Source organism: Rhinoderma darwinii, chromosome 12, assembly GCF_050947455.1.
Source record: "Rhinoderma darwinii isolate aRhiDar2 chromosome 12, aRhiDar2.hap1, whole genome shotgun sequence".
Classification (NCBI taxonomy): Eukaryota; Metazoa; Chordata; class Amphibia; order Anura; family Rhinodermatidae; genus Rhinoderma; species Rhinoderma darwinii.
Window position 1 is genome coordinate 52,843,627 of NC_134698.1, and position 26,232 is coordinate 52,869,858.

A 26,232-nucleotide genomic window follows, 5' to 3' on the forward strand; every position below is an offset into this window, starting at 1 on the left:
AGGCTGTAATACTGTGAACCACCGCTACAAGTTTGTCAGCGAATCACAGTACGAGCAGTGACAGTAATGAAGGGCAAGCAGCACTCATACGAGCGGGGGTGAAGGGAGTTGGACCCCCACCGATCAGATATTGATGGCCTATCCTGAGGATAGGCCATTAATTTCTTAGGACTGGACAATCCATTTAATTACATATGTTTTTAAATATAGGAGCCAAAAGGTACCAAGGTAATTTTTGGGGTCTGGAGCCCTGCCCTCCTTCACAAGGGTTTCAATATTGTTTTATTTTTTTAAATAATATATACACAGGGCTAAATACATTACTATATCATTCCAAAATCCTCTCCCTGTCTGTTGCACATTGCTCCATGCTATAAGCAGCTGCAGTTGTATAGTACGGTAATGTAGGCTCATTACAAATATAAGCTGCATATCTAACTTTCATGGGTCTCAAGGTTTATTGAGTTTTATGAAGAATATATGTAGCCCTACTTAAATCCGTCCTTCCCTCCTTCCTGTGCCTGAGCGTTGTTGTCTCTTCCCATGTTCGTATTCCCACCCTGGTGTCCGTAAGACACGGGACTTTATATCTTGTCATTACTGGTGGCCTATACTGCCTAGAGATGTTATGGACTATGTTGCTTCTTGTGCCAATTGTGCCCAAGACAAGTCCTCTCATTCCAAGCCTGCTGGTCTGCTTAAGCCTCTGCCCGTTCCTGATGGACCTTGGCAAAACATTGTCATGGATTTTATCACCGACCTTCTTCCTTCTGCAGGTTGCACTACTGTCTGGGTCGTGGTGGATCGCTTTTCTAAGATGGCACATTTCATCCCACTAACTGGCCTTCCCTCTGCTCCTCGTCTGGCAAATCTATTCATACAACATATCTTTCGTCTGCACAGACTGCTCCTCCATATCGTGTCTGATCAGGGTGTACAATTTACTTCAAAATTCTGGAGAGCCCTCTGTAAACTTCTTGATGTGAAATTGGACTTTTCTTCTGCGTATCACCCACAATCTAACAGCCAAGTTGAAAGGATCAAATACTGGAAAATTATCTTCGTCATTATATTTCTGTTCAACACGACAACTGGGTGCAGCTCCTTCCTTAGGCCGAGTTCTGCTACAACAACTACATAAGTGAATCTACGGCCTCTTCCCCATTCTTCATTGTCTACAGCCAACATCCACATGTTCCTCTTCCTGTGCCTAGTACATCTCAAGTACCTGCAGCTAAGGCCTCATGCACATGACTGTAGCCATGTGTGTGGCCGTGATTTTCGGGTCGGATGGCCACGGAGTGCCACCCACGGGACGCCCGCAAATTGCAGGCCGGGCACATGGCCGTGTGCATTAATTTCTATGAGCCTGGATCCTGGGCCATGCACGGACCATGGAAACCACGGTGGTGTGCATGGGCCCATTGAAATGACTGGGGCCGCAATTCACCCACAGGTTTGCAGGTAAATTGCGGCCGCAAAAACACGTTTGTGTGCATGAGGCCTAATCTGTGGGTGAATTGCGGCCCCATTCATTTCAATAGGCCCTTGCACACGACTGTGGTTTCCACGGTCCGTGCATTGCCCAGGAGCCTGGACGGCAAAAAGAAGGGACATGTCTTAATACAGCCGTGTTTTGCGGTCCAGGCTCATAGAAATCAATGCATGCGGACATATGTACGGCCCGCGATTTGCGGGCGGCTCGCAGGTGACAGTCCACGGCCGAATGAGCCGCAAATCACGGCCTTGCACTCCACTACGGTCGTGTGCATGAGGCCTAACTCTTTATTTGGAGACTTTCTTCATATCTGGCAACAAACTAAGTTCTCTGTCCTACAGGCGGTAGACCGCATGAAGAGAAATGCTGATAGGAAAAGAAAAAGCCCTCCTGAGTTTCCTCCCGGAGCCAAAGTCTGTTTATCATCTAAGAATATTCGTTTGAAGATCCCATCTTACAAATTTTCCCCCAGATTTCTTGGCCCTTTTGAACTTCTACAACAAATCAATAATCCTGTGTCATATAAGCTACGGCTGCCTCCGACTCTCAAAATTCCCAACTCCTTCCATGTGTCCCTCCTAAAGCCCATGGATCTGAATCACTACAGCAAATCCCCTGGCCCTGTAACTTCTCCCAGTGGTGCTTCTGACATCTTTGAAGTCAAGGAGATTCTGGACTATAAGGGGGTGGGAGGAAAAATCTTCCACCTGGTTGATTGGAAGTGGTTTGGTCCTGAGGAGAGATCATGGAAACCTGATGAGAACATTGATGCCCCTACGCTCATCAAGAAGTTCCTTCTACGCTCTGGTCCTAAAAAGAGGGGGTGTAAACGGGGGGTATGTAGCGCTGGCGGCCGCCGTTCGCCGCTATCCGGCTTCCCCTGGCGGCCGCCAGCATCATTTACCTCTATGCTGGCATCCTCCTCCTCCCCGGGGACGCCGGCATGTACTGCTTCCGCCCGCTGCTCGCTCCCTATCCTATCCCCGTGCACCCTGCCCTACTTAGATCCGTTCTGCCCTTTCCTGTACCTGAGCGGTGTTGTGTCTTCACATGTTAGTTTAGCAAATGGTCCCTTAGTTGTATCCTGTTCAGTGTTCCCGTATCCTGTTTCCTGTAACCAGTAACAGTGTTTGTTCCTGAGCGAAGTCTAGTGTTGGTGTCGAGTTCTTCCTATCTGCCAAGCCAATTGTCATCTGCTACGCCAAGTGTCATCTGCCACGTCAAGTGTCATCTGCACCACATCAAGTGTTATCTGTGCCACGTATCATCAGTGCCAAAGCATTTTCTACATTTCGTGTCCCCGTGCACCCTGCCCTACTTCGATCCATCCTGTCCCTTCCTGTACCTGAGCGTTGTTGTGTCTTCACATGTTAGTTTAGTAAATGGTCCCTTAGTTGTATCCTATTCACAGTGTTCCCGTGTCCAGGTTCCTGTATCCAGCAACTGTGTTTGTTTCTGAGCGAAGTCTAGTGTTGGAGTCGAGTTCTTCCTATCTGCCATGCCAATTGTCATCTGCCACGCCAAGTGTCATCTGTGCCAGGTATCATCAGTGCCAAAGCATTTGCTACATCTCGTGTCTGTCAGAACTTTCTTACAGGTACTCTTGTGCTATAGACTTTTATTGACTGTAGTTTGGCCAGCTGCTACTCCTCTACAGTGGAGCAAACTAGTGGGTCCACATACCCCACAGCCGTGACAATATATATTTTAGGACCATTGAAATTAGGCATTATAACCTGTAATTGCCACTTGTCACTAAACTAAATTATTCCAGAGCCTGAGGAATGATGCACTTAGATGGTATTATATTTAAAACAGCCCAAAAATGTGCTGCCAGCAGAAGTACCTGTCAGAAAAGGGTAATCATATGATTTTGAGGCTTGCTAAATAAAAATGTTGGGCACCTCTAGTAAACATAAACAGCATTCTGATGACAGGTGTTCCCTCTACTGGGCAATCATTTGTAAGAAATACATAAAAGTTTGTGAATTATTGTGTGCAAAAAGCAAAATCTATATATATATATATATATATATATATATATATATATATATATATATATATATATATATACACACACACTACCGTTCAAAAGTTTAGGGTCACTTAGAAATTTCCTTATTTTTGCAAGAAAAGCACAGTTTTTTTCAATGAAGATAACATTACATTAATCAGAAATACACTCTATACATTGTTAATGTGCTAAATGACTATTCTAGCTGCAAACGTCTGGTTTTTAATGCAATATCTACATAGGTGTATAAAGGCCCATTTCCAGCAACCATCACTCCAGTGTTCTAATGGTACATTGTGTTTGCTAACTGTGTTAGAAGGCTAATGGATGATTAGAAAACACTTGAAAACCCTTGTGCAATTATGTTAGCACCGCTGTAAACAGTTTTGCTGTTTAGAGGAGCTATAAAACTGACCTTTGAGCTAGTTGAGAATCTGGGGCATTACATTTGTGGGTTCGATTAAACTCTCAAAACGGCTAGAAAAAGAGAGCTTTCATGTGAAACTCGACAGCCTATTCTTGTTCTTAGACATGAAGGCTATTCCATGCGAGAAATTGCCAAGAAACTGAAGATTTCCTACAACGGTGTGTACTACTCTCTTCAGAGGACAGCACACACAGGCTCTAACCAGAGTAGAAAGAGAAGTGGGAGACCCCGCTGCACAACTGAGCAACAAGACAAGTACGTTAGAGTCTCTAGTTTGAGAAATAGACGCCTCACAGGTCCTGAACTGGCAGCTTCATTAAATAGTACCCGCAAAACGCCAGTGTCAACGTCTACAGTGAAGAGGCGACTCCGGGATGCTGGCCTTCAGGGCAGAGTGGCAAAGAAAAAGCCATATCTGAGGCTGGCTAATAAAAGAAAAAGATTAATATGGGTAAAAGCACACAGACATTGGACAGGGGAAGATTGGAAAAAAGTGTTATGTACAGACGAATCGAAGTTTGAGGTGTTTGGATCACACAGGAGAACATTTGTGAGACGCAGAACAACTGAAAAGATGCTGGAAGAGTGCCTGACGCCATCTGTCAAGCAAGGTGGAGGTAATGTGATGGTCTGGGGTTGCTTTGGTGCTGGTAAAGTGGGAGATTTGTACAAGGTAAAAGGGATTTTGAATAAGGAAGGCTATCACTCCATTTTGCAACCCCATGCCATACCCTGTGGACAGCGCTTGATTGGAGCCAATTTCATCCTACAACAGGACAATGACCCAAAGCACACCTCCAAATTATGCAAGAACTATTTAGGGAAGAAGCAGGCAGCTGGTATTCTATCTGTAATGGAGTGGCCAGCGCAGTCACCAGATCTCAACCCCATAAAGCAGTTGTGGGAGCAGCTTGACCGTATGGTACGCAAGAAGTGCCCATCAAGCCAATCCAACTTGTGGGAGGGGCTTCTGGAAGCATGGGGTGAAATTTCTCCCGATTACCTCAGCAAATTAACAGCTAGAATGCCAAAGGTCTGCAATGCTGTAATTGCTGCAAATGGAGCATTCTTTGACGAAAGCAAAGTTTGAAGGAGAAAATTATTATTTCAAATAAAAATCATTATTTCTAACCTTGTCAATGTCTTGACTATATTTTCTAGTCATTTTGCAACTCATTTGATAAATATAAGTGTGAGTTTTCATGGAAAACACAAAATTGTCTGGGTGACCCCAAACTTTTGACCGGTAGTGTGTGTGTGTGTATATATATATATATATATATATATATATATATATATATATATATATATATGTATTCATTCTATTTAAGAATATAATTGGAACACCTACTTGTCTGTGACTTTGGTAAGCTGTCCTTTCCAGGTTGCATTGGGAGTTCTGAAAGATAGAGCAGCATTGCATGTGATTATATAAAGTGCTTAAATCCGACACAATTGAACGCATTACCATTGATGGATCGTTGACCTCTTTAAATATTTAAATATATATATATATATATATATATATATATATATATATATATACACTGTAGTAATGATTAAAAGACACTGGGAGAAATTTTGATAATTTAGAACATGATATTGACCTAAAGTGCTGCTCAATGTAATACAAAACACTTAACGAGATAATAAATTATTAAAATATTGGCATATTTTGGCATCATCCTTACGCCAGGTTCACACAAGGACGTTTGATTTCACTTTTTGGGAAATCTAAAACATGCTCTCAAAATCGCAGCATGTGAATGGAGTTTTGTAAAACCAAGCACGGTACTGCACGTTGTTGTGGTTTCCACACCAGAAAACCTGAAGCCAATTTGCCATGAGTGAACATTGGTTTTCTTGTCAATTTGATCATTGCCATCTGTAGAATAAATAAAAGTAAAAACGCTCCTGTCCAGAGACTGGCATTCTAAGTCTTGTCTTTGGTAATAACTATGAATAATTTTTAAAGAGGTTTTACAGAGAATACATTACAGAGATCCACAACAGAAAAATAAAGTGGGTAACGTACTTACACTTTACGTTTCATGGTTGGTGACGACTAGCCACAGACAGCGGCCGGGCACCAAGCAGACCAGCGACACATAAAGGGTGGCAAAATGGATAAAGTGGGCATATTGCAAATTTTTACTCCCTGGAAAATGCTTTAAATTTTATTATCCAGGAATTGACTCCTCAACCTTAACTGGCTTTATAAAATAAAAAAAATTAAAAAAAAGGAACTTCATAAATTTGCAAAAGGACTAAATGGACACGACTACCCTTCACTCAAAGTAACGCAAAAGACCACATGATCATGACAAGTGTTTCCTATATCTTGAAAACTTTTCCTTGTGCAATATTGTGCACTTCTGATTGTCATTAGGCTGTGTTCACATGTCGTGGTCAATTTAAGCATCAAAAAAAAAAAAAAAGCAAATTGATTGTGACGTGTGAACACAGCCTAAGCCCCTTGACAGCGGACCATAGATAGGCCAACTAACTGTCCAATCATAGCATTGACCCAAAATATAACATTGTGTATTGGAAGCTTTAGGCTCCCTTCACACGTTGCGTATTACATGCAGATTTGCCAAACAGATCTTCCTGCAGCAAATCCGCAGCATAATACAGTACCAGCAAAGTAAACGAGGTCTCATCTACACGTTGCAGAATTTTTTGCGTGTAAATGGACGTTTGGTGTGTATTTCAAAATCTGCAGCATGTGAATTTATCTTGTGTTTCCGCCTCTGAATTGTATCTGACAAGTGTAGAAAAAAATACACCAAAATCCGCAGCATAAAACCACACCTATTTCCGAATCAAAATGTGAAAACTGCACCAAAAAATGCATCAAGAAACGCACTATTAAGTGTGGGTTTTATCTGTGGAATTACCTGTAGTTTTAATTTTACGCATTAAATTTCTCATTGTGTGTATTTAGCCTTAGGCGTCATGCGTACAGTACAGCTTATATGGCAGCACACAGAGTTCGGATATTTCTACAGAGCTAAAGGCACTCTGCAATGTTACTAGGCGAGAATATCTCTGAAATATGACATTAGACGGAATTTGGTCCAATTTTATTTTTCTTGACGATTCTGCAAGGATCAGAGAAAAACCTCTGTATTAGGCCTCATTTACACGAGCGTGTGCGTTTTGCGCACGCAAAAAAACGCAGCGTTTTGCGTGCGCAAAAGGAACTTGACAGCTCCGTGTGTCATCAGTGTATGATGCGCGGCTGCGTGATTTTCGCGCAGCCGCCATCATAGAGATGAGGCTAGTCGACGTCAGTCACTGTCCAGGGTGCTGAAAGAGTTAACTGATCGGCAGTAACTCTTTCAGCACCCTCGACAGTGAATTCCGATCACCATATGGAGTAACCTGTTTTAAAAAAAAGAGGTTCGAACTTCCCGGCCGTTGCCTTGGTGACGCGCCTCTCTTGACATCTGGCCCCACCTCCCTGGATGACGCGCAGTCCATGTGACCGCTGCAGCCTGTGCTTGGCTTGTGATTGGCTGCAGCTGTCACTTGGACTGAATTGTCATCCCGGGAGGTCAGACTGGAGGAAGAAGCCGGGAGTTTTATCGGTAAGTCAGAACTTTTTTTTTTTTTACACGTTCACGTATATTGGGATAGGAAGTCACTGTGCAGGGTGCTGAACCAGTTTAACTATTTCAGCACCCTGGACAGTGACTGTCTCCTGACGTCGCGTACCGCAACATTTTTTGCCGGGTTCGGTCAAAACGAGTTTGGCCGAACCCGGTGACGTTCGGTTCGCTCATCTCTAAGACACTCCTTTTGGATGTTTGTAAACAGAAAAGCACGTGGTGCTTTTCTGTTTACATTCAGAGTTTGACAGCTCTTGCGCGAATCACGCAGTTCGCACGGAAGGGCTTCCGTGCGACCTTCGTGGTTTTCACGCACCCATTGCCTTCAATGGGTGCGTGATGCGCGAAAAACGCACGATTATAGAACATGTCGTGAGTTTTACGCAACGCACTCGCGCTGCGCAAAATTCACGCATCGTCTGCACTGCCCCATAGAGTAATATAGGTGCGTACGACACGCGTGAAAAGCACGCGCGTATATTACGCTCGTGTAAATGAGGCCTTAAATTGGAGGCACACAGAGATACAGTATGGGCTAAACCCATGTACAGAAATGTAGATTTATCCAGCATTACCTTTCAAACCAGGACTTTATGGTTTTCATCAGAGGTTGTCCGGGGTAGATTTGATTTTCTCGTAAATACATGAGGACACCAATAAGCCTGTTCCTGGCAGTCTCACCCTGTGAGTCGTGATCAGCATTAAACAGACTCTGAAGGGTATCTTCGGGTGGCACCAAGTGCCTACGTAGCATTTCATCATAGAGTGTCCAGGCCAGCTCGTCCTCGCGGTGCGTAATAGCTCCTTTTATACACTCTCCATAATTCCTGGCAGATGGTGTGCCAGTTTTTTTGATGGTTTCTAAAGAAGCTATTGCTTCCCTCCAGTGATCAGTTTCACTTAGACCTTTAATAAGGAGGCTGTGAGCCCCAGTATCTAAAGTGTCAAATTTACTTTTCATGATGTCAGATACATCATTAATCTCTTTGGTCTGCTTCTGATGTACACACAACACCAGATATTTTAAGAGTACCTTATAAGTAATATCTCCTTCCTTGACAGCCACATAGGACAAAAAGGACTTTGCAATATTTAGATCAGTGTTCCCTTTAATCATCTGGTCCATTGCATGATCTTCAAAATTTCCATAACCTTTATATTGCAAATTGAGGTTGCTCCAACCATCAACACCCAGCGGCTCAGAGGGCAACGTTATTTTACGGTCCATTAAAGGTGTAGCAGAGAGACTGTCCCCTATCAACTCTTTATTCTTTTGAGATCTTGTTTTGGCAGCACCAGCATAAAACACAGATGAGCCTCTCATATATTCCTTTCTTTCAGAATTCCTTGGATATTTAATGAAGGAACCATCTTTGTCTTCACGAGCGTTTGCACGATATGTTGTACTTATGGTCTGAACAGGGCTGTACACTGGCACTCGACTTATGAAGGGCATAAAAGCAGCAGTGGCCTGGCACCCTGGCACTTTGTTTGCACATGTTGTCCTAAACCATGACCTGAAGCACAGCTGGAGGGATAACATGCTGCTGGATAGGACTGATCTCCCAGGCTTGGAGTGTTTTTCCACAAAACAAACGTAGTAATGTCTACAGAAATAAGCGTGTATTAAATGTCATGACACTTAAAATAAATCCACTACGTGAACCGTAAACTGATCAAGCAACTGTTAGAACTATCACACATTGCACTCACTACTTGTCTCCTTGTACCCACATGTCTGCGTCAAATCGCAATCACTTCCGGGTTCACTAGGAACCAATTAGAACTTCGCTAGAGTTCAAGCATGACTAGAGCGCTCGAAGTTGTAACTATTGTCCTCAGACACCGGCGCCATTTTGGCATAGAACATACGGCTCTTATAAATAAAAATGGTCTACGGAAATATGTCTTCCCTATGTATAATTTACGTACTTAAGTAGCGACATATCTGTAATGCAGTTATGGTAACATAGTAACGATCGGGAGACCGCATAGCAGGGAGGTGACGCTGTGGCTGGCCGGGGAGAGGGTGCTGTGTTGTGCTATGGTAACGATTACATATCAACAGGTGGAAAATCTTGTAGGACATGAATACGTGTTTAAAACCTGGTTGCACTGATTGTACTGGATTTTCACCGCTTTAGGTTGCATTGTAATATAATGTGTTCTAGACCGGGGATCTGGACACCACCACATACCAGCTACATTACCAGTCTATCTATAAAGGTGATCTGTTTTTGGAAATAAATCGGTATGTATTTATCATTGTATCGCATGTCATTACTGCTTATGGTCTCCAACTGATGAGAAACTACAACTCTCAGCATGTTTTCAGGACATGCTGGGTGATCTAGTTCTCCGCCGGTTAGAGAAACACAGTATGGAAATGTGTGTGGTAGCAACGCTTGCCATAAACCTCCATGTTCCTCCCCAGGCTGCGTTCTCCGAGATGTAAATGAACACACTTCACTGTATATTGTTTCCCTGTGTTTAGAGGTGCACGCTGGGTTTTGTGTTTTTGTGCCAGTCACATTACATACGCCTATAACCCTGGCCCGTGGCTGCGCGCACTGATCCCTGCACACAAGCCATTGGGTCATATTGTGGCTTTGTAGCCCACCTGAATGACTACTGCAGATGCCAATGATGGATCCCACTCAAAACCTGACATTGCCGGTGTGACTCTGGTTAGGCTATGTTTACACAACATATTTTCGGGTGTATTTCGGCGCATATAACGTGCCAAAATACATTTGAAATATGCCTGCAAACCGCCTCTTGTGGATTTCAATGGGAAATAGGCTGTGTAGTTTAGGTTCATGGTTTATTTTTACACCACTGAATTAAAAATCGCTGCATAAAGAGAATCGACATGTCACTTCTTGCAGCGTTTTACAAGTTGATTTTTCCCATTGAAGTTCAAAAAATGCGGCAATAATAGGCTTCAATTACACTTGCAAAATTGAAAATCCAAGGCCCCACCCATGCACACGACCGTAAAAAATCTCCAGAATTGCGGACTGTGATACGGTCCTCAATTACGGATCCATTCATTTCTATTGGCCACCTTTCCGTATCCATACGGATAGGTGTTTCCGTGCCGTAGAACTGTGCCGGGAATTATGGAGCATGTCCTACTTTTCGTATTTTACGGGCAGAGCTCCCATACTTTGTATGGCGGAACGCCCCAAAAATGCGGCCTGTGCCCGCCATTGCGGGCCGCGATTACGGGCACGGCCTTAGCGACTGGAATTCAGAGGTTGATTTCTCTTAAGATCAGTGTCGTATTTTTCAGCCTGTAAAATATGCCATGTGAACTAAGTCTTAGGCCTCATGCACAGGACCGTAGATATGTGAACGGTCCGTGATTTTCGGCACAGACGGCCGCGGAGTATAATCCGATGACACTCGCAAATCATGGACCGTGCACACATTGGTTTAAATTAGCCCGAACCGCAAACCCGGACTGTGTAATGACTTGTCCTATCTTGGCTCCTGGCCAATGCATGGACTGTGGAAACCAAGGTCGTGTGCATGGGCCCATGAATAGGTCCGCAATTCACCCGCAGGTTTGCGGGTGAATTGCGGCCGCAAAAACATGTTCGTGTGCATGGGGCCTTAGTCTGAATATCACATGGGACCGGGAGAATAAAGTATGTAGGGTTGTTTCATGGGGACCTCGCACTGTGGAGCTATCTTACCTGTGACATGGATGGCAAACTTTCCCTGACCGCAAAGTGACTCTGGAATCAAGAAGTAAAAAAACCAAACTGTGCAACTGTCGCATGTAAAATACAACTCCACACATTCCTATAGAAGCGTTGCATAATAGCTGTATGACTGCAGTTGTCTGGCCTAGTAATGGCAGAAGATTTCCCTTTTTTTTGTTAAAATAAAATAAAAATAAATAAATTTTTTTCATTGCAGTAGAATGGACTGGAAGAAAAGTCTCAAAGAAAAGCTTGAAAGGGACGATAAAGGTGTTGTTATTATTATTATATGTAAGAAGCATAAATAATTCTGATTTTACTCAATCATGTGCTAGCGCCTGCTTTCTTCTGTTGTGAAACATGTTTTCAGCTAGAAATCTAAAGACTCCTCGGGGGACAGAAAATATGGCTGTGTGAATACCGTCTTAGATAACATAATAATAATAATAATTTTTTTTAAAAATCACCCCCCTGAATTTTTTTTATAATTGTTGGTTCTGAGCAGGACACCCCTTTATGATGTCCATAAAATGGATTGACTTTGCCAGACAATGCATTTAAGACCAAGTTTAGACGTAGAGAATTTGCGTTGCAGATTCCGCTTAGCAAATCCGCAGCAAAGTAAAGTATAATACATGTGGGTAGGGGTTTTTAAAAGCCTATCCACATGTTGCGGAATTAAGGACCAATTATGTCACGGATTTGTTCTGAGTTTTCACCCCAACAATGTATGGGGTTAAATCCACAGTCAATCTGTAGGAAAGTTGGAATCGCAGCGGATTTCTTCTGCTACGCGTGGACATACAGGTCCTATAAACAAATGTTTCTATTTTGTCCGACTGTGCAGTAACCTTAGTCACTCTAGTATATCTTTATCAGCCAGAAAAAGTGAGGAAGAGATGAAAGATGAAGAAATGGCCATGTTCACCAAGTTTTATACAGAACGGAAAGGTGGGCAGAAGGACTCGAATTCCCAAAACATCCCGCGATTCTACTACAGGGTGAGCACAGGCTGCAATTCTCTAATATACTGTTGTAGAAAGCAAGAGTGGGCCAAGGTTACAGAGCGCCCATCGTGGAGCTCCAAGGAAGAAATATAATAATTGTTGTTCTGCTATAAAAGTGAAGATCGCTAATCTGCCTAATATAATGGCTTGTACCTCCCGAAGGGTCTGTAGTCAACATGAATATAGGGGAACTCTAATCGGGTATGAGGCTCATTTTGTTCCTATAATTTATGTTGCTTCTTCTGCCACATGACATTATGACCAACACCAATAACTACACGTTAATTGCCGGTCCGGATATGTAGCGGAGCTTTGTAATGCCAGGTTTTTTTTGTTCTGTAGTATGGCATTTTTACCCCATTTGGAGGTGTGGAGGAAGGGCATACCCTGCTTCTTTTGACTCTGTACCATTGTTATGGATAATTTATATTGTAAAGTACTTTTATAAAAGCCCCAAATGTTTGTTCCTCAGTTACCAGCGGAGGACGAGGTGTTACAGCAGAAGCTGAGAGAAGAGTCACGAGCTGTCTTTCTACAGAGGAAGAGCCGAGAATTACTGGACAATGAGGAACTGCAGGTAGAATGAGACTTGATGATACAATGGCAGTTGATCACACTAGGTGGATAAATCTTGCTATAATATAGGTGTGCTTAATTTTAGACTTTATTACACATGTAGAAACTTTCAGAAAACGGAGAAATGGTGGTGTTGTCCATAACTACTTCTTTATGTTTTTTTGTTTTGTTTGTATATGTGTGTGTATATATATATATATAATTATAAAGAAAGCAGCACATCCTCAACAGTCGGCTGCAGCAGATCCTCCCTGACTCAGGCTACAAGTTCTGAAAATTCAAATGGCAAAAAAGTAGAGGCAGCACTCCAATGATGTGAAGAAAATGGTGTGTTTAATTCACCCCAACATTTCAATCCGTCTCAATGAGATCTTTGTCAAGTGTTGCTACAGGGGTGAATTAAACACACCGTTGGAGTGCTGCCTCTACTTTGTTGCGTTATATATATATATATATATATCTCCTGATTGGCCACTTCATTAGAGACACCCATCTATTAGTGTGTTGGACCTCCTTTGGCCTTCAGAACTGCAGGAATTCATCGCGGCATAGATTCCACTAGGTGTCGAAATTGTTCAGCAGGAATATTGGCCCATGTGATAGGATAGCTTCTTGCAATTGCCACTAAGAAGTCCTTCTGCCATAGAGTAAAACTTTGCCATGAAGGTATAAACCTGGTCGGCCACAATTCTTGGGTAAGCCCTACTGTTCAAATGTCCAAACACAGGACCCAGGGTGTGCCGAGAAAACATTCTCCACGCTATTACTCCGGCCTCCACCAGCCTGACCGGTTGACACCTGACAAAGGTTCATTGAGTCATGCTGCTTGCTCCAAATCATGACCCTCCTGTCAGGATGGTACAACAGAAATTTGGATTCATCTGACCAGGCGATTGATTTATTTTATTTACAGTTGTTCAGTGATCCAATTTTTTCAATCTTTTGCCCACTGGAGTCTTGCTTTTCTGATTTCCTGCCAGCAATGGCACTCAAACTGGTTGTCTGCAGGTATAGACCATCTGTACTAAGAAACGAGTTGTGCATTTGGACACGTTAGTTGAAGCAACAGCGTTGTATTTGGCTGCAATTTTCTTGACTGTGATCCACCTGTTCGTCAGAACGATTCTTGACATCCTCCTCTGACCCCTTTTATCGACGAGTGGTTGATACCTACAGGATCCCCTTTCGCTGCATGTTTTTCCTTAATCGCACCAATTTTGGTTTACTCTTGACACTGTTGCACGAGAAAATCCAAAAGTTTGTCAGTTATTGAAATACTGGCCCTCAGCTAATCTCGACAGATGACTAGGCCTTGTTCGAAGTCGCTTAGATCTCGTAATATTCTAATGTGGTCACACTGGAATTGATCTGCAGAAGACTTGCTCACTTGTTTTTATTCTGCACTCATGGGTCACAAGTCTTGATCCATAAAGAGAAGCTCCAATTTTGAAAGGGCAGGTGCCTCTAATAGAGTAGCCTTTCAGTGTATAGATAGTTAGTAAAAAATACCATTACATTTCAATAATTAGTCATGCTTGGGAGCTCCAAGGTGGCAGATCACCCGAAGTTTTGAATTATTAGAAGTTCAGATATAAAGTAGGTACATAGACAGAATGTTTGAATACTTCCCTTGGCCCATAAATTGGCAGCAGCAATGGGTCAAAAGCCATAGTTAAAAATATATAATTCTATAAGTTACAAGCAGCATAGGTCGGACATAACCTGCTGACCTGGCTATTAGTGAAGTCATTATAACAAATGGGTTTTAAAATGTATTTTTTTTTTTTTTAGAACTTATGGTTCCTTCTAGACAAGCACCAGTCCCCTCCCATGATTGGTGAGGAAGCCATGATCAACTATACTAACTTCGAAATTGTTGGTGAAAAGGCTGGGCCAAAATGCAAGTAAGTCCATGTTCTACAAATCCACTAGACCTTTACTGTTAATAAGCCAGTGTAAGTGTAAATAATTGACTATCTGTTTTTACTGATATTTTTTTAGGCCATTTTTTACAGCTAAAATCTTCAGCAAACTTCTTCACAATGATCCATATGGCAGGATATCCATTATGCAGTTCTTCAACTATGTTATGAGAAAAGGCAAGTTTAAGGTTGGATTAAATGTTCGCTTTATTGACCAGGTTACAATGTGGGGAATCTGTGAGCAGCGCTGCGCCGATCAGAAAACGTTTTGAGTGTCCCTGTTCTTGTAGTCTGCACAGTATGTCGCTTGCTATAGCTGCGGCCTAATAAATAAACTAAAAAAGCGAAGAAAGGATGCAAATGGCAATTTAGGGGTATCAAAAAGTATGACAATCTTTAATTGACAAAAAAATCAAGAACACACACATATATATATATATATATATATTTAAAAAGGTCCACGGACACACTAAAAGAGGACCGCCAAATCAGCAGCTCGCATACATATATAAATAACCAGTAGTATGATATGGAAATATTTTTTTCTATAACACATAATGGTATGCTTACAATACAGTATACAGACCCATAGCACGAATTATATATAAACAATCCTACTGACCCATAATAAAGTGCAAATGTAGAGCAATAGTTTTGGCTTCCACTCCGACGTGCGTTTCAGCGCACTTTCCTTCATCTGGGGGTGGCGCTATACCAGGGCATGTCCTTCAATACAAAAAAACACCTCCACTTTTTTTTTTTTTTATTCTTTTTTTTTTTTTTTTGTATGCACTACTTTACACAAAGCCATTTTTAGCGTTTGTTTTTTGGGGGGGGGGGGTGAGGTATTTTATGTGTAATTTTATATTTGCTTTTTTACTTTAATAACAAATAAAAGTTTGTCCCTCAAACTTCTGAGAAGAACTTTAAGAGACTTTACTATTTCAATGTTAATATTTCAATATTTACAGTATACTTTACCTATACTTTACCATTGTAACCGGGGCTGCACAGCATCCCACTAACTTGCATCTCGCTTGGACAGTCAGCTAAAGCCTCCGCCATGGATATATTATGGCGCGGGTTTTAAGGCCCAGGACCGCGCAATGTAAATTTATGGTGGGCAGTCCTGAACTGGTTAAAATTTCTGGGAGACTTGAGATCATAGCTGTAGGCATTGCTGTACTTGTTTACATACAGCTTGTCAACAGATGAGGATTGTACACAGAGATCCCTATGTATGCATTCCCAGTCCATGACATGTAGGCAAAGCAGGGACTGAATTTCTTGGCATTTACTTCAGTGGCATTAAAAAAACACCCACATCTGCATATAGTTCTATATAACGCATGACCTTGTTGCCGTTCTGAACCTCTTAGTAAAACGGCAGCGGGGAGGGGGAGTTTGCTGTCACGTCCTTCTTGATTCACCTCCACTCCTAGTAACCAGGTGACCGATGGCTGTATCCTTTTCTTCCAGTATGGCTCCACCAAACAAGGATCGGTCTAAGCCTGTATGATGTGGCTGGACAAGGCTACCTTAGAGAATCGGTATGTCGCTGTCTTCATTCTTCTTTGTTCTGATACTTCTGTACAGTATAAGGCCCCATGCACATGACCGTAAAAATCGTCCGTAATTGCAGTCTGCAATTACGAACCCATTCACTTTTATTGACCACGGATACCTTCCCGTATATTCATGGGAAGGTGTCCGGGCCGTAGAAGTTTACCACAAAAGATTAGACATGTCCGTTCTTTTGCTTTTCACGGACCGTGCTCCCATACTTAATTGGGAGCACAACCCGAAAATGCGGATGGCAGCCGGCTGGGCCCGCAATCATGGGCCGTGATTATGGGCACGGGCGTGTGCACGGGGCCTATATATATATAAGTCAAATCCGATGTTTCTGAAACTTGTGAATCTTAACAAATTATCGTATATCCCTGTTCATCATAGGGTTAACTATCGCATAAAATGTCTACCTCGCTGAGTTAGACGAGGAGATCAATTCGTTTCTAAAATTCCAGTTTTCATGTCATAATATTAGATTGCATTGTAAATATATTTTGAGAAGGGTCCAAACGTTTTCAAGGGATTATTCTGACGGTTTAACCCTTTAATACATGTTTATGTACATTTGTAGGTTATATTTGGTTACTGTATTGTATGAAAATCAGGAAAGAAATGTTAAGCTGAGATTGGCCGTGATTTATTTAGATTTATCCAGTAAATGATGAATGTATTACTCATATATAGGACTTGGAAAATTATATCCTTGAGCTTATTCCAACTCTGCCTCAACTGGACGGTTTAGAGAAGTCCTTCTATTCTTTCTATGTCTGCACTGCTGTCCGGAAATTCTTTTTTTTCCTTGATCCTCTAAGGACAGGTAAAAACAATCATGAAATTAATGTGTTTGTTTTTTTTTAACTAAACAGTAGGTTATATTTTCACGCTGTTTATTGTAAAAATGTTTTGACATTTGCAGGAATGATTGAAGTAGATTATGATTGATCCTGCACCTCCTTTGGCCTGATCGCTCCAATTCATGGCAAAATGGATACTGATCACAAATATGTGTGTGTGTGTGTATATGTATGTATGTATATGTGTGTGTGTGTTTGTCCTCCATCCACACAAGCATACGGCAGTATTGCCAGAACTGGTTCATCTGTTTTAGCCTGAAGTCCTGATCTATTTGAGCCATCCACTTTTGTTGCTTCTCTCATCAGTGGCCACACTGCATTGTTCAGAGCCCTAGCCATCTAGTTTTGGTATATTTATGCTATATCTGTGAAATTGCAGGAACCTTCAGCGCTAAATAAGAGTATGGTGGTGTCAAGCAGAATCCGAAAGGGACCGAATACTTATCTTTTCTATGAGTCCCCACCGAACCCTCTGTGTACGCTACTGAATAATAGCTTAGCTCATTTATTCCTTCTTTATTATCTCATGTTAAACACCATCGCATTAAAGAGGACCGGTCATCCGGTCCTAACATCCAAATTACATATATTACACGCAGCACACTCCCTCCCTTTTTCCTGCGCTGTTTTTTATTTTGTTCTGTTCCTCCCTTTCCTGAGTAATATTTCCCCTGTTGTTTTGTCGCCAGATACGGTAATTCACTGCAGTTAGCCAAGTAAAGGTCCTTTTACACTGGCCAATTTGGGCCGTAAAAAATGATAGTCTATCAACAAAACAGCCTGTTGATTGGCGCTCGTTTGCTCCTTTCACAAGGAGCTATGGTCAGTAATGTAAGGGGATGAACGATTGTTACTATGATCGCTCGTCCCCATGCATTTCCATTAGATTACACCGGGAAATGTGCTGCCGACAAGGATAATATTTTTTGCTGCATAAACTATACAATCCGCTGATAAACTAGAGTTTGCTCATTCATCGGCTGATTGTTGCCCTGATTACTCAGGGCGATGATTGGGAACGAGTATTCATATGAACGCTCGTTTGCCCGATCATTGGCCTGTGTAAAAAGTCCTTTATGAATTGCAATGAATCTCCCAGGGTAAAGCCATTTTCACTGCCTCTGACACTGTCCAATCAGCGCGAGGCAGCTTATGACAAATGTGCTCGATGAGAAGTCGTCTCGCGAGATCACGCTGGGCAAGACTTGTCATAAGCTGCGTCGCGCTGATTAGACCGCGTCAGAGGCAGTGAAAATGCCTCATCTCGGAGATTCACTGTAATTCACACCTCATTGGCTAACTACAATGAATTACCATATCAGGCGCCAAAACAACGGGGAACAATTACTCGGGGGGAGATGAATAAAAGAAACCTCTTTAAAATAAAATGTAATCTACAATGTGCGGCGGATTCACCAAGTAACTAGTGTGAAACAAATAAAGATGAGTTTGGGCCTGTTCACATCAGCGTTCAGTTTCCGTTGATGGGTTCTGTCAGACCTTCCTGTCGGAGAAACCCTTAAACGGAAAGGCAAACAGAAACCATAGCTTCCATTTGTATTACCATTGATTTCAATGGTAATGCTTCCGTTGCTAATGGTTTCCGTTTGTCTCAGTTCCGTAAGGTGTCCATTATTTTGACGGAATCAATATCCCCGTCAAATCAATGGTATTGCAACCGGAAGCTATAGTTTACGTTTGCCTTTTCTTTGATGGGATCCTCAGACGGAAAGGTCTGATGGAACCCATCAATGGAAACCGAACGCTGATGTGAACACACCCTTAGCTGCATGTTAACTTCAATACAGCTAACAAAAAAAAGATGCATATGTTTACAGAGCAGTTATACTAGCAGATTGATAATCACCTGTGTGTTTGTTTTTTTTTTTAGGAAAGATAAAAATACAGGATATTTTAGCATGTAGCTTTTTGGATGATTTACTTGAGGTAAGTCCTCTCCCTTTTCCTGGTTGAACTTGGAGGACACATGCCTTATTTTTAACCATAATAACAACAATTAAACTGTTTCACTCATTTCCTGTAACTTGGATGAATTTTGGAGGTTATTCAGCATACTCACAAACCCTGATTATTTTTATTTTATTTTTTGTAATTAAAGTGGCCTAGTCAGCTATTGCCTTTTGTACAGCCCCCCCCCCCTCCACCAAGATTAAAGAGGCTCTGTCACCAGATTTTGCAACCCCTATCTGCTATTGCAGCAGATCGGCGCTGCAATGTAGATTACAGTAACGTTTTTATTTTTAAAAAACGAGCATTTTTGGCCAAGTTATGACCATTTTTGTAGTTATGCAAATGAGGCTTGCAAAAGTCCAAGTGGGTGTGTTTAAAAGTAAAAGTACAACTGGGCGTGTATTATGTGCGTACATCGGGGCGTTTTTAATACTTTTACTAGCTGGGCGCTCTGATGAGAAGTATCATCCACTTCTCTTCAGAACGCCCAGCATCTGACAGTGCAGATCTGTGACGTCACTCACAGGTCCTGCATCGTGTCAGACGAGCGAGGACACCGGCACCACAGGCTACAGTTGATTCTGCAGCAGCATCAGCGTTAGCAGGTAAGTAGCTACATCGACTTACCTGCAAACGCCGATGCTGCTGCAGAATCATCTGTAGCCTCTGGTGCCGGTGTCCTCGCTCGTCTGACACGATGCAGGACCTGTGAGTGACGTCACAGCGTGATCTCTCGAGAACACGCTGTGTGTCTGCACTGCCAGAAGCTGGGCGTTCTGAAGAGAAGTGGATGATACTTCTCGTCAGAACGCCCAGCTAGTAAAAGTATTAAAAACGCCCCGATGTACGCACATAATACACGCCCACTTGGACTTTTACTTTTAAACACACCCACTTGGACTTTTGCAAGCCTCATTTGCATAAATACAAAAATGGTCATAACTTGGCCAAAAATGCTCGTTTTTTAAAAATGTTACTGTAATCTACATTGCAGCGCCGATCTGCTGCAATAGCAGATAGGGGTTGCAAAATCTGGTGACAGAGCCTCTTTAAGCGAACCTTACCTCTCAGGTGACTTTTCATAATAATTTGTCATATGTGTGTAAATGAGAAATAACTATTTCTGACCTTTTATATGACTTAGATCCTGCATTATTTAGCAGGTTTTCCCTCTGCAGAACCCCCCTTAATTCTCAGCTTTCCCTGAGCTAGTGGGCGGATCATTGGGGACATTTTACAGCAGTGATAAGGAGTGTAGCTGCGAATCCAGCCCTGAGGTGAGATATTACACTTACTGGAAGCTTCCGTAGCATCTCTTTGCAACTCGCTGCCTCTCTCTCCCTGCTCGCCCACCCCCACCAATCTCCAATACTTCTATGGGCAACTGTAACATGATCCTTCAATGATCTGATAGTCCATCCCGTCTTGAGGAGAAGGAAAGAGCAGTAAATTTAGAGAGTAAACAATTAGGGGCGGGGGGCTGATAAGTGGAAAATGAGAGGTATTTTTCTCTAATAAGATATATTACAATCTTTTTTTAATATTCGCTTGTACTAAGGATTTATGGAAAGTTTGTTGAAATGTTAGTGACTATTTGCGTTGTCACTGGTCCTGCCGTTTTTCCGTGGCAATGCAACAGGAACAAGCGTCGTGTTGAAAGTGGCAACCAGTTAGTTTAATTACACAAGCCTTCTCATTGTATCACACTGACTTCTTCAGGCACCACACTTTATAAGTGACTTGTTCTGGTTTTACAGCTACGAGATGAGGAACTTTCTAAAGAGAGTCAAGAATCAAACTGGTTCTCTGCCCCCTCTGCACTCAGGGTTTATGGTAAGCTCATTTTTTTTAAAGGTGATTATAAAGGCAGGGAACAATGGAGACGTGATCAAAGTGCAAAAAATGTAATAACGCAGACTAATTTGCAGGGTGGTGAGAGCGAGGGGTGTTATTGTTGAGTGCAACTTTTTTGCGTGTAACAAAAGAAATAATAATTATATATATATCTATATAGTTGCTTACACATCTCCAGTCAATCAGTTTGCCTACCATTACAATTCCCACAACCCCTGAAGAATCTGCATAGTTAGGCAATGATAAAGGATCAGGTATACAACAACTTTCAGGAGTATGGGAAAGCTGGGTGGCAGATATAACTAAGAAATGGCTTTATAGAATCTTGAAGAACTTAAGAGAAGTGGCCTGTCCACATTTTTTTGCATGTCGCTACAAATATCTAGGTCAGTACCTGAATCTTGATAAAGACCACAATGGGATGCTAAGCAAAGAAGAGCTGTCCCGGTATGGAACTGGTACCTTGACCAGCGTCTTCTTAGATCGGGTGTTCCAGGAATGCTTGACCTACGATGGTGAGATGGTAAGTGCCTCATGACATCAGAGCCTCGGTCATATGTTATACTAGATTCCTTAATGTAGTTACGCATTAGACGTTCAAAGATTAAATATTTTTCCCAAGAAACTCCACCGAACTGTGTTTTGTTTTTTTCATCTGCAAGCATATTCTGATTTTAACCTCCAGGACTGCGGGGAGATAGTTTGGGCTGCTGCTTATTAACAGAAGATGTTAGATATATGCACTTTGAATATTTATATGTTCTGTCAGCACTTGTGGTCCTAGTTGCCGTGGGCAAAGCCCCCAGAGGTGGTGGAGATGCATTGCCAAGACTTTGTCTCCCTGCTTGAGTTGGGGCTTGAGGCAAATTGAAGGCATAATTAATTGAAGAAAATAGACTTGGGTTAGTGAATGGCAATAGCAGAGGCTCTTGCAAAATTATGTTACCATTGAGATTTGGAATCACTTATTGGTAATTCTGTTTTCACCCCCTTTCAGGACTATAAGACATATTTAGACTTTGTCTTGGCTCTGGAGAACAGAAAAGAGCCAGCTGCCCTGCAATATATCTTCAAGCTTCTGGACATTGAGAACAGAGGCAATCTGAACGTATTTTCTCTGAACTACTTTTTTAGGGTATGTTGCCAACCATAGATGACCTATGCCTAAGCATTTAAGCGCTTGTATTATGGCCGCAAGACCCAAACTCCTGCAGTTCAAGTGGACCGAACTTAGATCACTATAGAACCCAATGGTGATCGAAGTTTAGGTCACTTGAGCCACAGGTCCGAGTCTGATTGTATTCTATAGAGAAAAAGCAGTACATTGTATATTTAATAGTTCTCTATCTTTACGTAATAGGCCATTCAGGAACAAATGAAGATTCATGGACAAGATCCTGTCTCTTTCCAAGATGTAAAGGTAAATCCATATAAGTGTATGTTCTATAAGGACTCCATCCACAGAATACTGGCTGCTGTAAACAAGGCCTGTACACTTCTGAAGTTACCTGAAGATCCACGTTGGGGAGTTTGACCTTGCAGATATATACTGGCATTGCAGAATTAACATTCTGTGCTGATCGATACAGACACGACGCAAAAATGTTCATACTATATAAGCGATACCTACTATTATATGTTCTAGAGCATGTTGAAGGTCACCAGGTCGTAACGCTACACATACTTTATTTGTAACGTTTTTATATCATTTTCTAGGATGAAATCTTTGACATGGTAAAACCAAAAGATTCCCTTCGCATTACACTCCAAGACCTTATCCAAAGCAGCCAAGGGGACACCGTGTGCAGTATTCTTATAGATCTTAATGGGTTCTGGACCTATGAAAATAGGGAAGTCTTAGTAGCCACCGATGGAGAAAGCCCTGCGGATATTGAAGATACATAGACATTCACTGAGACTGCTTCCGACCTGACTTGGCCTTCACTCTGTTGTCCATTTTATATTAATTGGATTTTCTGTGAATTTGCCAATGGAAACCATGTTGATAAACTCCTACTACTAGAAACCGTGTGATGGCAAGACCATTTTCAGAGTATTTTTTTACTTAGCTTAAGGGACAGAACGACAGATTTTGAAAGACAATGGAGTATTTTTTCTTATTTATTCTGCTTCTCTAATTGTATAATTATTTTGATTTTATTTTTCAATTTTTATTGTCTTAACTGTAATATCCTCTAAAACAGTTTGTACCAGGTAATTCAATTATTGTTTAAAAAATATTGAGTTATATTCAGAAGTAACTCTTAAATGTATTGCCTATAGCGAAAAATTAAATGTTCACATACTATGTTGCTATGGGAAACTTTTTGACCTTTCCTTAGCATCAGAAGCTAAAGGATTATGCCATAATGAGTTTGGTTTAACCCCTTAACGACCACCCACAGTCTTTTGAAAGCATGCTGTGCAGGTGCTTCGTCTACAGCGACTCGCTGTAGAAGAGGCTGATGAGCGCTCCTGTGAGCTCATCCTCTAAGCAGGAGCTGGAACTAACCGCTCCAGAACTTAGAGAAGTCTGCTGAACACCTCTGGGATCGGAAAACATTCTGACCCCAGTTGTTTAATCCTTTGATTGGATTAAACAAAAAAAATGTAGCTGGTCATTAAGGCCTTTTCAGGCCTGGTCATTAAGGAGTTAAAGATACTGTAATCCAATTATTTTATTTACTTTTCCATTGCATTAATCTTAAGTTTAGAAGTTAAAGCCCTTTTACACTGGCTGATAATCGGCCGGTGCAGCGAGCGCCGATGAAAGAGACATCGTTGACCGGCGCTCGCTTGCTCCTGTCACACAGAGCTATGGATGGGGACGAGTGGTCGTTACTCCGATCACTAATCCCCATACATTATCCCCACATCGGCAGCTTGTCTCCCGGTTTACACAGGGACATGCGCTGCCGACCGATATTTCACTTTTTTAAACCATACGACCAGCAGATGATCGAGCGTTTGCTCATTCATCTGCTGATCGTTCCACTGTTTACACAGGGCAATTCTCGGCAACGAGCATTATATTAAAACTCGTCTGCCCGATAATCGTCCAGTGTAAAACCCCCTTTAAGGCCACTTTCACACAGCAGTATTTTGATTCAGTATTTGTAAACCAAAGCCAGTAGTGTAATCTACACAAAGAAAAATTCTGATAAAAAGATTTGCACGTCTTCTGTGTCTTGGAACGACTCCAGTATTTGGAAGCCAAAACCAGAAATTAAAAACTGCCGTGTGAAAGCAGCCTAAGGATCCCCATAGACGTCGAAACAACGGCCATGTGAACGGCCCCATTGAAATACATGCGTCTGTGTGACGGCCGTCGTTTAACGGCCGTCACACGGACTTATACTCCGTTCGTCTGAATTCAGCCTAAGCCTGAATTCATATGGGCCAGAAATGCTGCAGATTTTCCATGCTGAAAATAGGCAGCCGATTACAGTCCCATCCATGTGGATGAGATTTTAACAATTCTTATCCAAGTGCTGCTGAACATTTTCCGAATGGAAATAAGAGTATGGTGTGGATTTTCAAAACTGCAGCATGCTCGTGTTGTTCTAGATGTTATCTGCGGATTTCAGCCCGTCACAGCAAAAAAAGACGTAAAATGTGCGTATTTTGCTGCGGAAACACTGCAGCACTTTTGTCCGTATGAATCCAGCTTGAACGTTCTTTTGTATGTTGGGAAAAAATAATGCAGACCTGATTGGTTGTTATGGAAAATTGCTTCTCCCTTTCTTCACAAGCTTTTTAGAAGTCTTCTTCCATGTCTATCAGTGCGATTTATAATTTTCTTTGTCCAATCGTTCCCAACCAGAGCTCTGCTGTCAGTTCTCATGACATTAATGTATACCTCCCATTTCAGCACAAAAGGTATAAATGAACAGAACTTTGTGTAAATCTGTAGTATCATTTAGACCATGTAAACCTTTTATTAAAAAATAAAATTGAAATCCAACAATATACTACGTGATTGAGCAACTTTTAAATAATTGTTTTAATTTGAGATAGAAGCTGTATCTTGCTGTCAAAGCCGAGTCCGTCAGGTCAGCTGCACTGATGGCTTCGGTGAAAGACGGTCCTGCGTCTCTGGCACGCACGCACCAGCTGTTGTCGTTCACATCGAAGTGCATGAACATAGATGTGATCGATGACTGCTGGATCCTGCGAGTCAGAGACCTGCAGAGCAGCTTTCACAAAAGCCATCAGTGCAGCTGACCTTACGGATTTGGCTTTGACCGCAAGATACAGCTTCTCTATACACAGGACACATAGAAGCTGTATCTGAAAAAGTAATTTAAAAGAAAAAAAATAAACTTAAGTTGCTTAAAATTGCATAATAAATTGATAGAGATCTCATATATATACACACACACACACACACACACACACACACACACACACACACACACACACACACACACACACACACACACACACACACACACACACACACACACACATACACTATTTGTTCAAAAGGTTTACAAAGTTTTTAAACTTTCAGTACTCTGTGTTCACACGAGCATGTTATGTCCGTAAAGGAAGGAACGTATTTCGGCTGCAAGTCCCGGACCGAACACAGTGCAGGGAGCCGGGCTTCTAGCATCATACTTATGTACGACGCTAGGAGTCCCTGCCTCTCTGTGGAACTACTGTCCCGTACTGAAAACATGATTGTCCGGCAGCGAGGCAGGGACACCTAGCGTGGTACATAAGTATGATGCTTGGAGCCCAGCTCCCTGCACTGTGATCGGTCCGGTACTTGCGGCCGAAATATGTTCCGTCCATTACGGACGTAACATGCTCGTGTGAATCCAGCCTAATTCTGCCACAGGGAACGCTGATTCCCGAATGCCAGCTGCTGTGTAACTGCAAATTCATATCAGATCTAAGCATTAAAGCTGAATGTGGATAATGGCAGTAATAGAGGGGGCATTTGTGGCACATTTGCAGTGACAACACTAGGAACCTGACGATTGAGTGATTACACACCCTGGAAATGTCCCGATAGTACCCTGACATGAAACGAAGGTAATGACCAGTAATAATCCACGACTTGGTGAGGTAGCTGGAATGTCCTGCAGATGGGAAAAAAAAAAAAAAATCTTCTGTTCGCTAGTGGACGTCAAGCTGACATCGGGGAGAGAACGCAAAAGTTAAGGGTCTTTTTCTTTCAAATTGAACATGAATGAGTCCATAACCGC

At 42.1% G+C, this 26,232-nt stretch overlaps 2 protein-coding genes across 10 annotated transcripts in view; one reads left to right on the forward strand and one right to left on the reverse strand.

The window, feature by feature from the left end:
• The window catches only part of PRORP (protein only RNase P catalytic subunit), a 128,121-nt gene extending 118,815 nt beyond the window's left edge, over nucleotides 1-9,306 (reverse strand). The window contains exons 1-2 of the mRNA XM_075844828.1: nucleotides 8,129-9,306; nucleotides 5,291-5,338 (exon numbers count right to left, since the gene is read on the reverse strand). Of these exons, the coding sequence (XP_075700943.1) occupies nucleotides 5,291-5,338; nucleotides 8,129-9,096 (1,016 nt within the window). The 5' untranslated portion in view covers nucleotides 9,097-9,306. The remainder of the gene's footprint in view (nucleotides 1-5,290; nucleotides 5,339-8,128) is intronic.
• Nucleotides 9,307-9,512: 206 nt separating this feature from the next.
• On the forward strand, nucleotides 9,513-24,988 carry PPP2R3C (protein phosphatase 2 regulatory subunit B''gamma). 9 transcript variants are annotated; one of them, XM_075844975.1, is made up of 15 exons: nucleotides 9,515-9,600; nucleotides 9,698-9,804; nucleotides 11,481-11,554; nucleotides 12,143-12,264; nucleotides 12,743-12,847; nucleotides 14,638-14,750; nucleotides 14,848-14,945; nucleotides 16,248-16,318; nucleotides 17,025-17,157; nucleotides 19,086-19,141; nucleotides 20,923-20,998; nucleotides 21,406-21,542; nucleotides 22,017-22,154; nucleotides 22,380-22,439; nucleotides 22,736-24,988. In XM_075844975.1, exons 3-15 carry the CDS (start codon nucleotides 11,485-11,487, stop codon nucleotides 22,922-22,924), a joined length of 1,368 nt encoding a protein of 455 aa, XP_075701090.1. In that variant the 5' UTR covers nucleotides 9,515-9,600; nucleotides 9,698-9,804; nucleotides 11,481-11,484; the 3' UTR covers nucleotides 22,925-24,988. The 9 variants fall into 9 exon arrangements, with proteins under 9 accessions (XP_075701087.1, XP_075701088.1, XP_075701093.1 ...); XM_075844972.1 differs by having other exon boundaries at nucleotides 9,513-9,804; XM_075844973.1 differs by having other exon boundaries at nucleotides 9,513-9,779.
• Nucleotides 24,989-26,232: the final 1,244 nt, after the last annotated feature.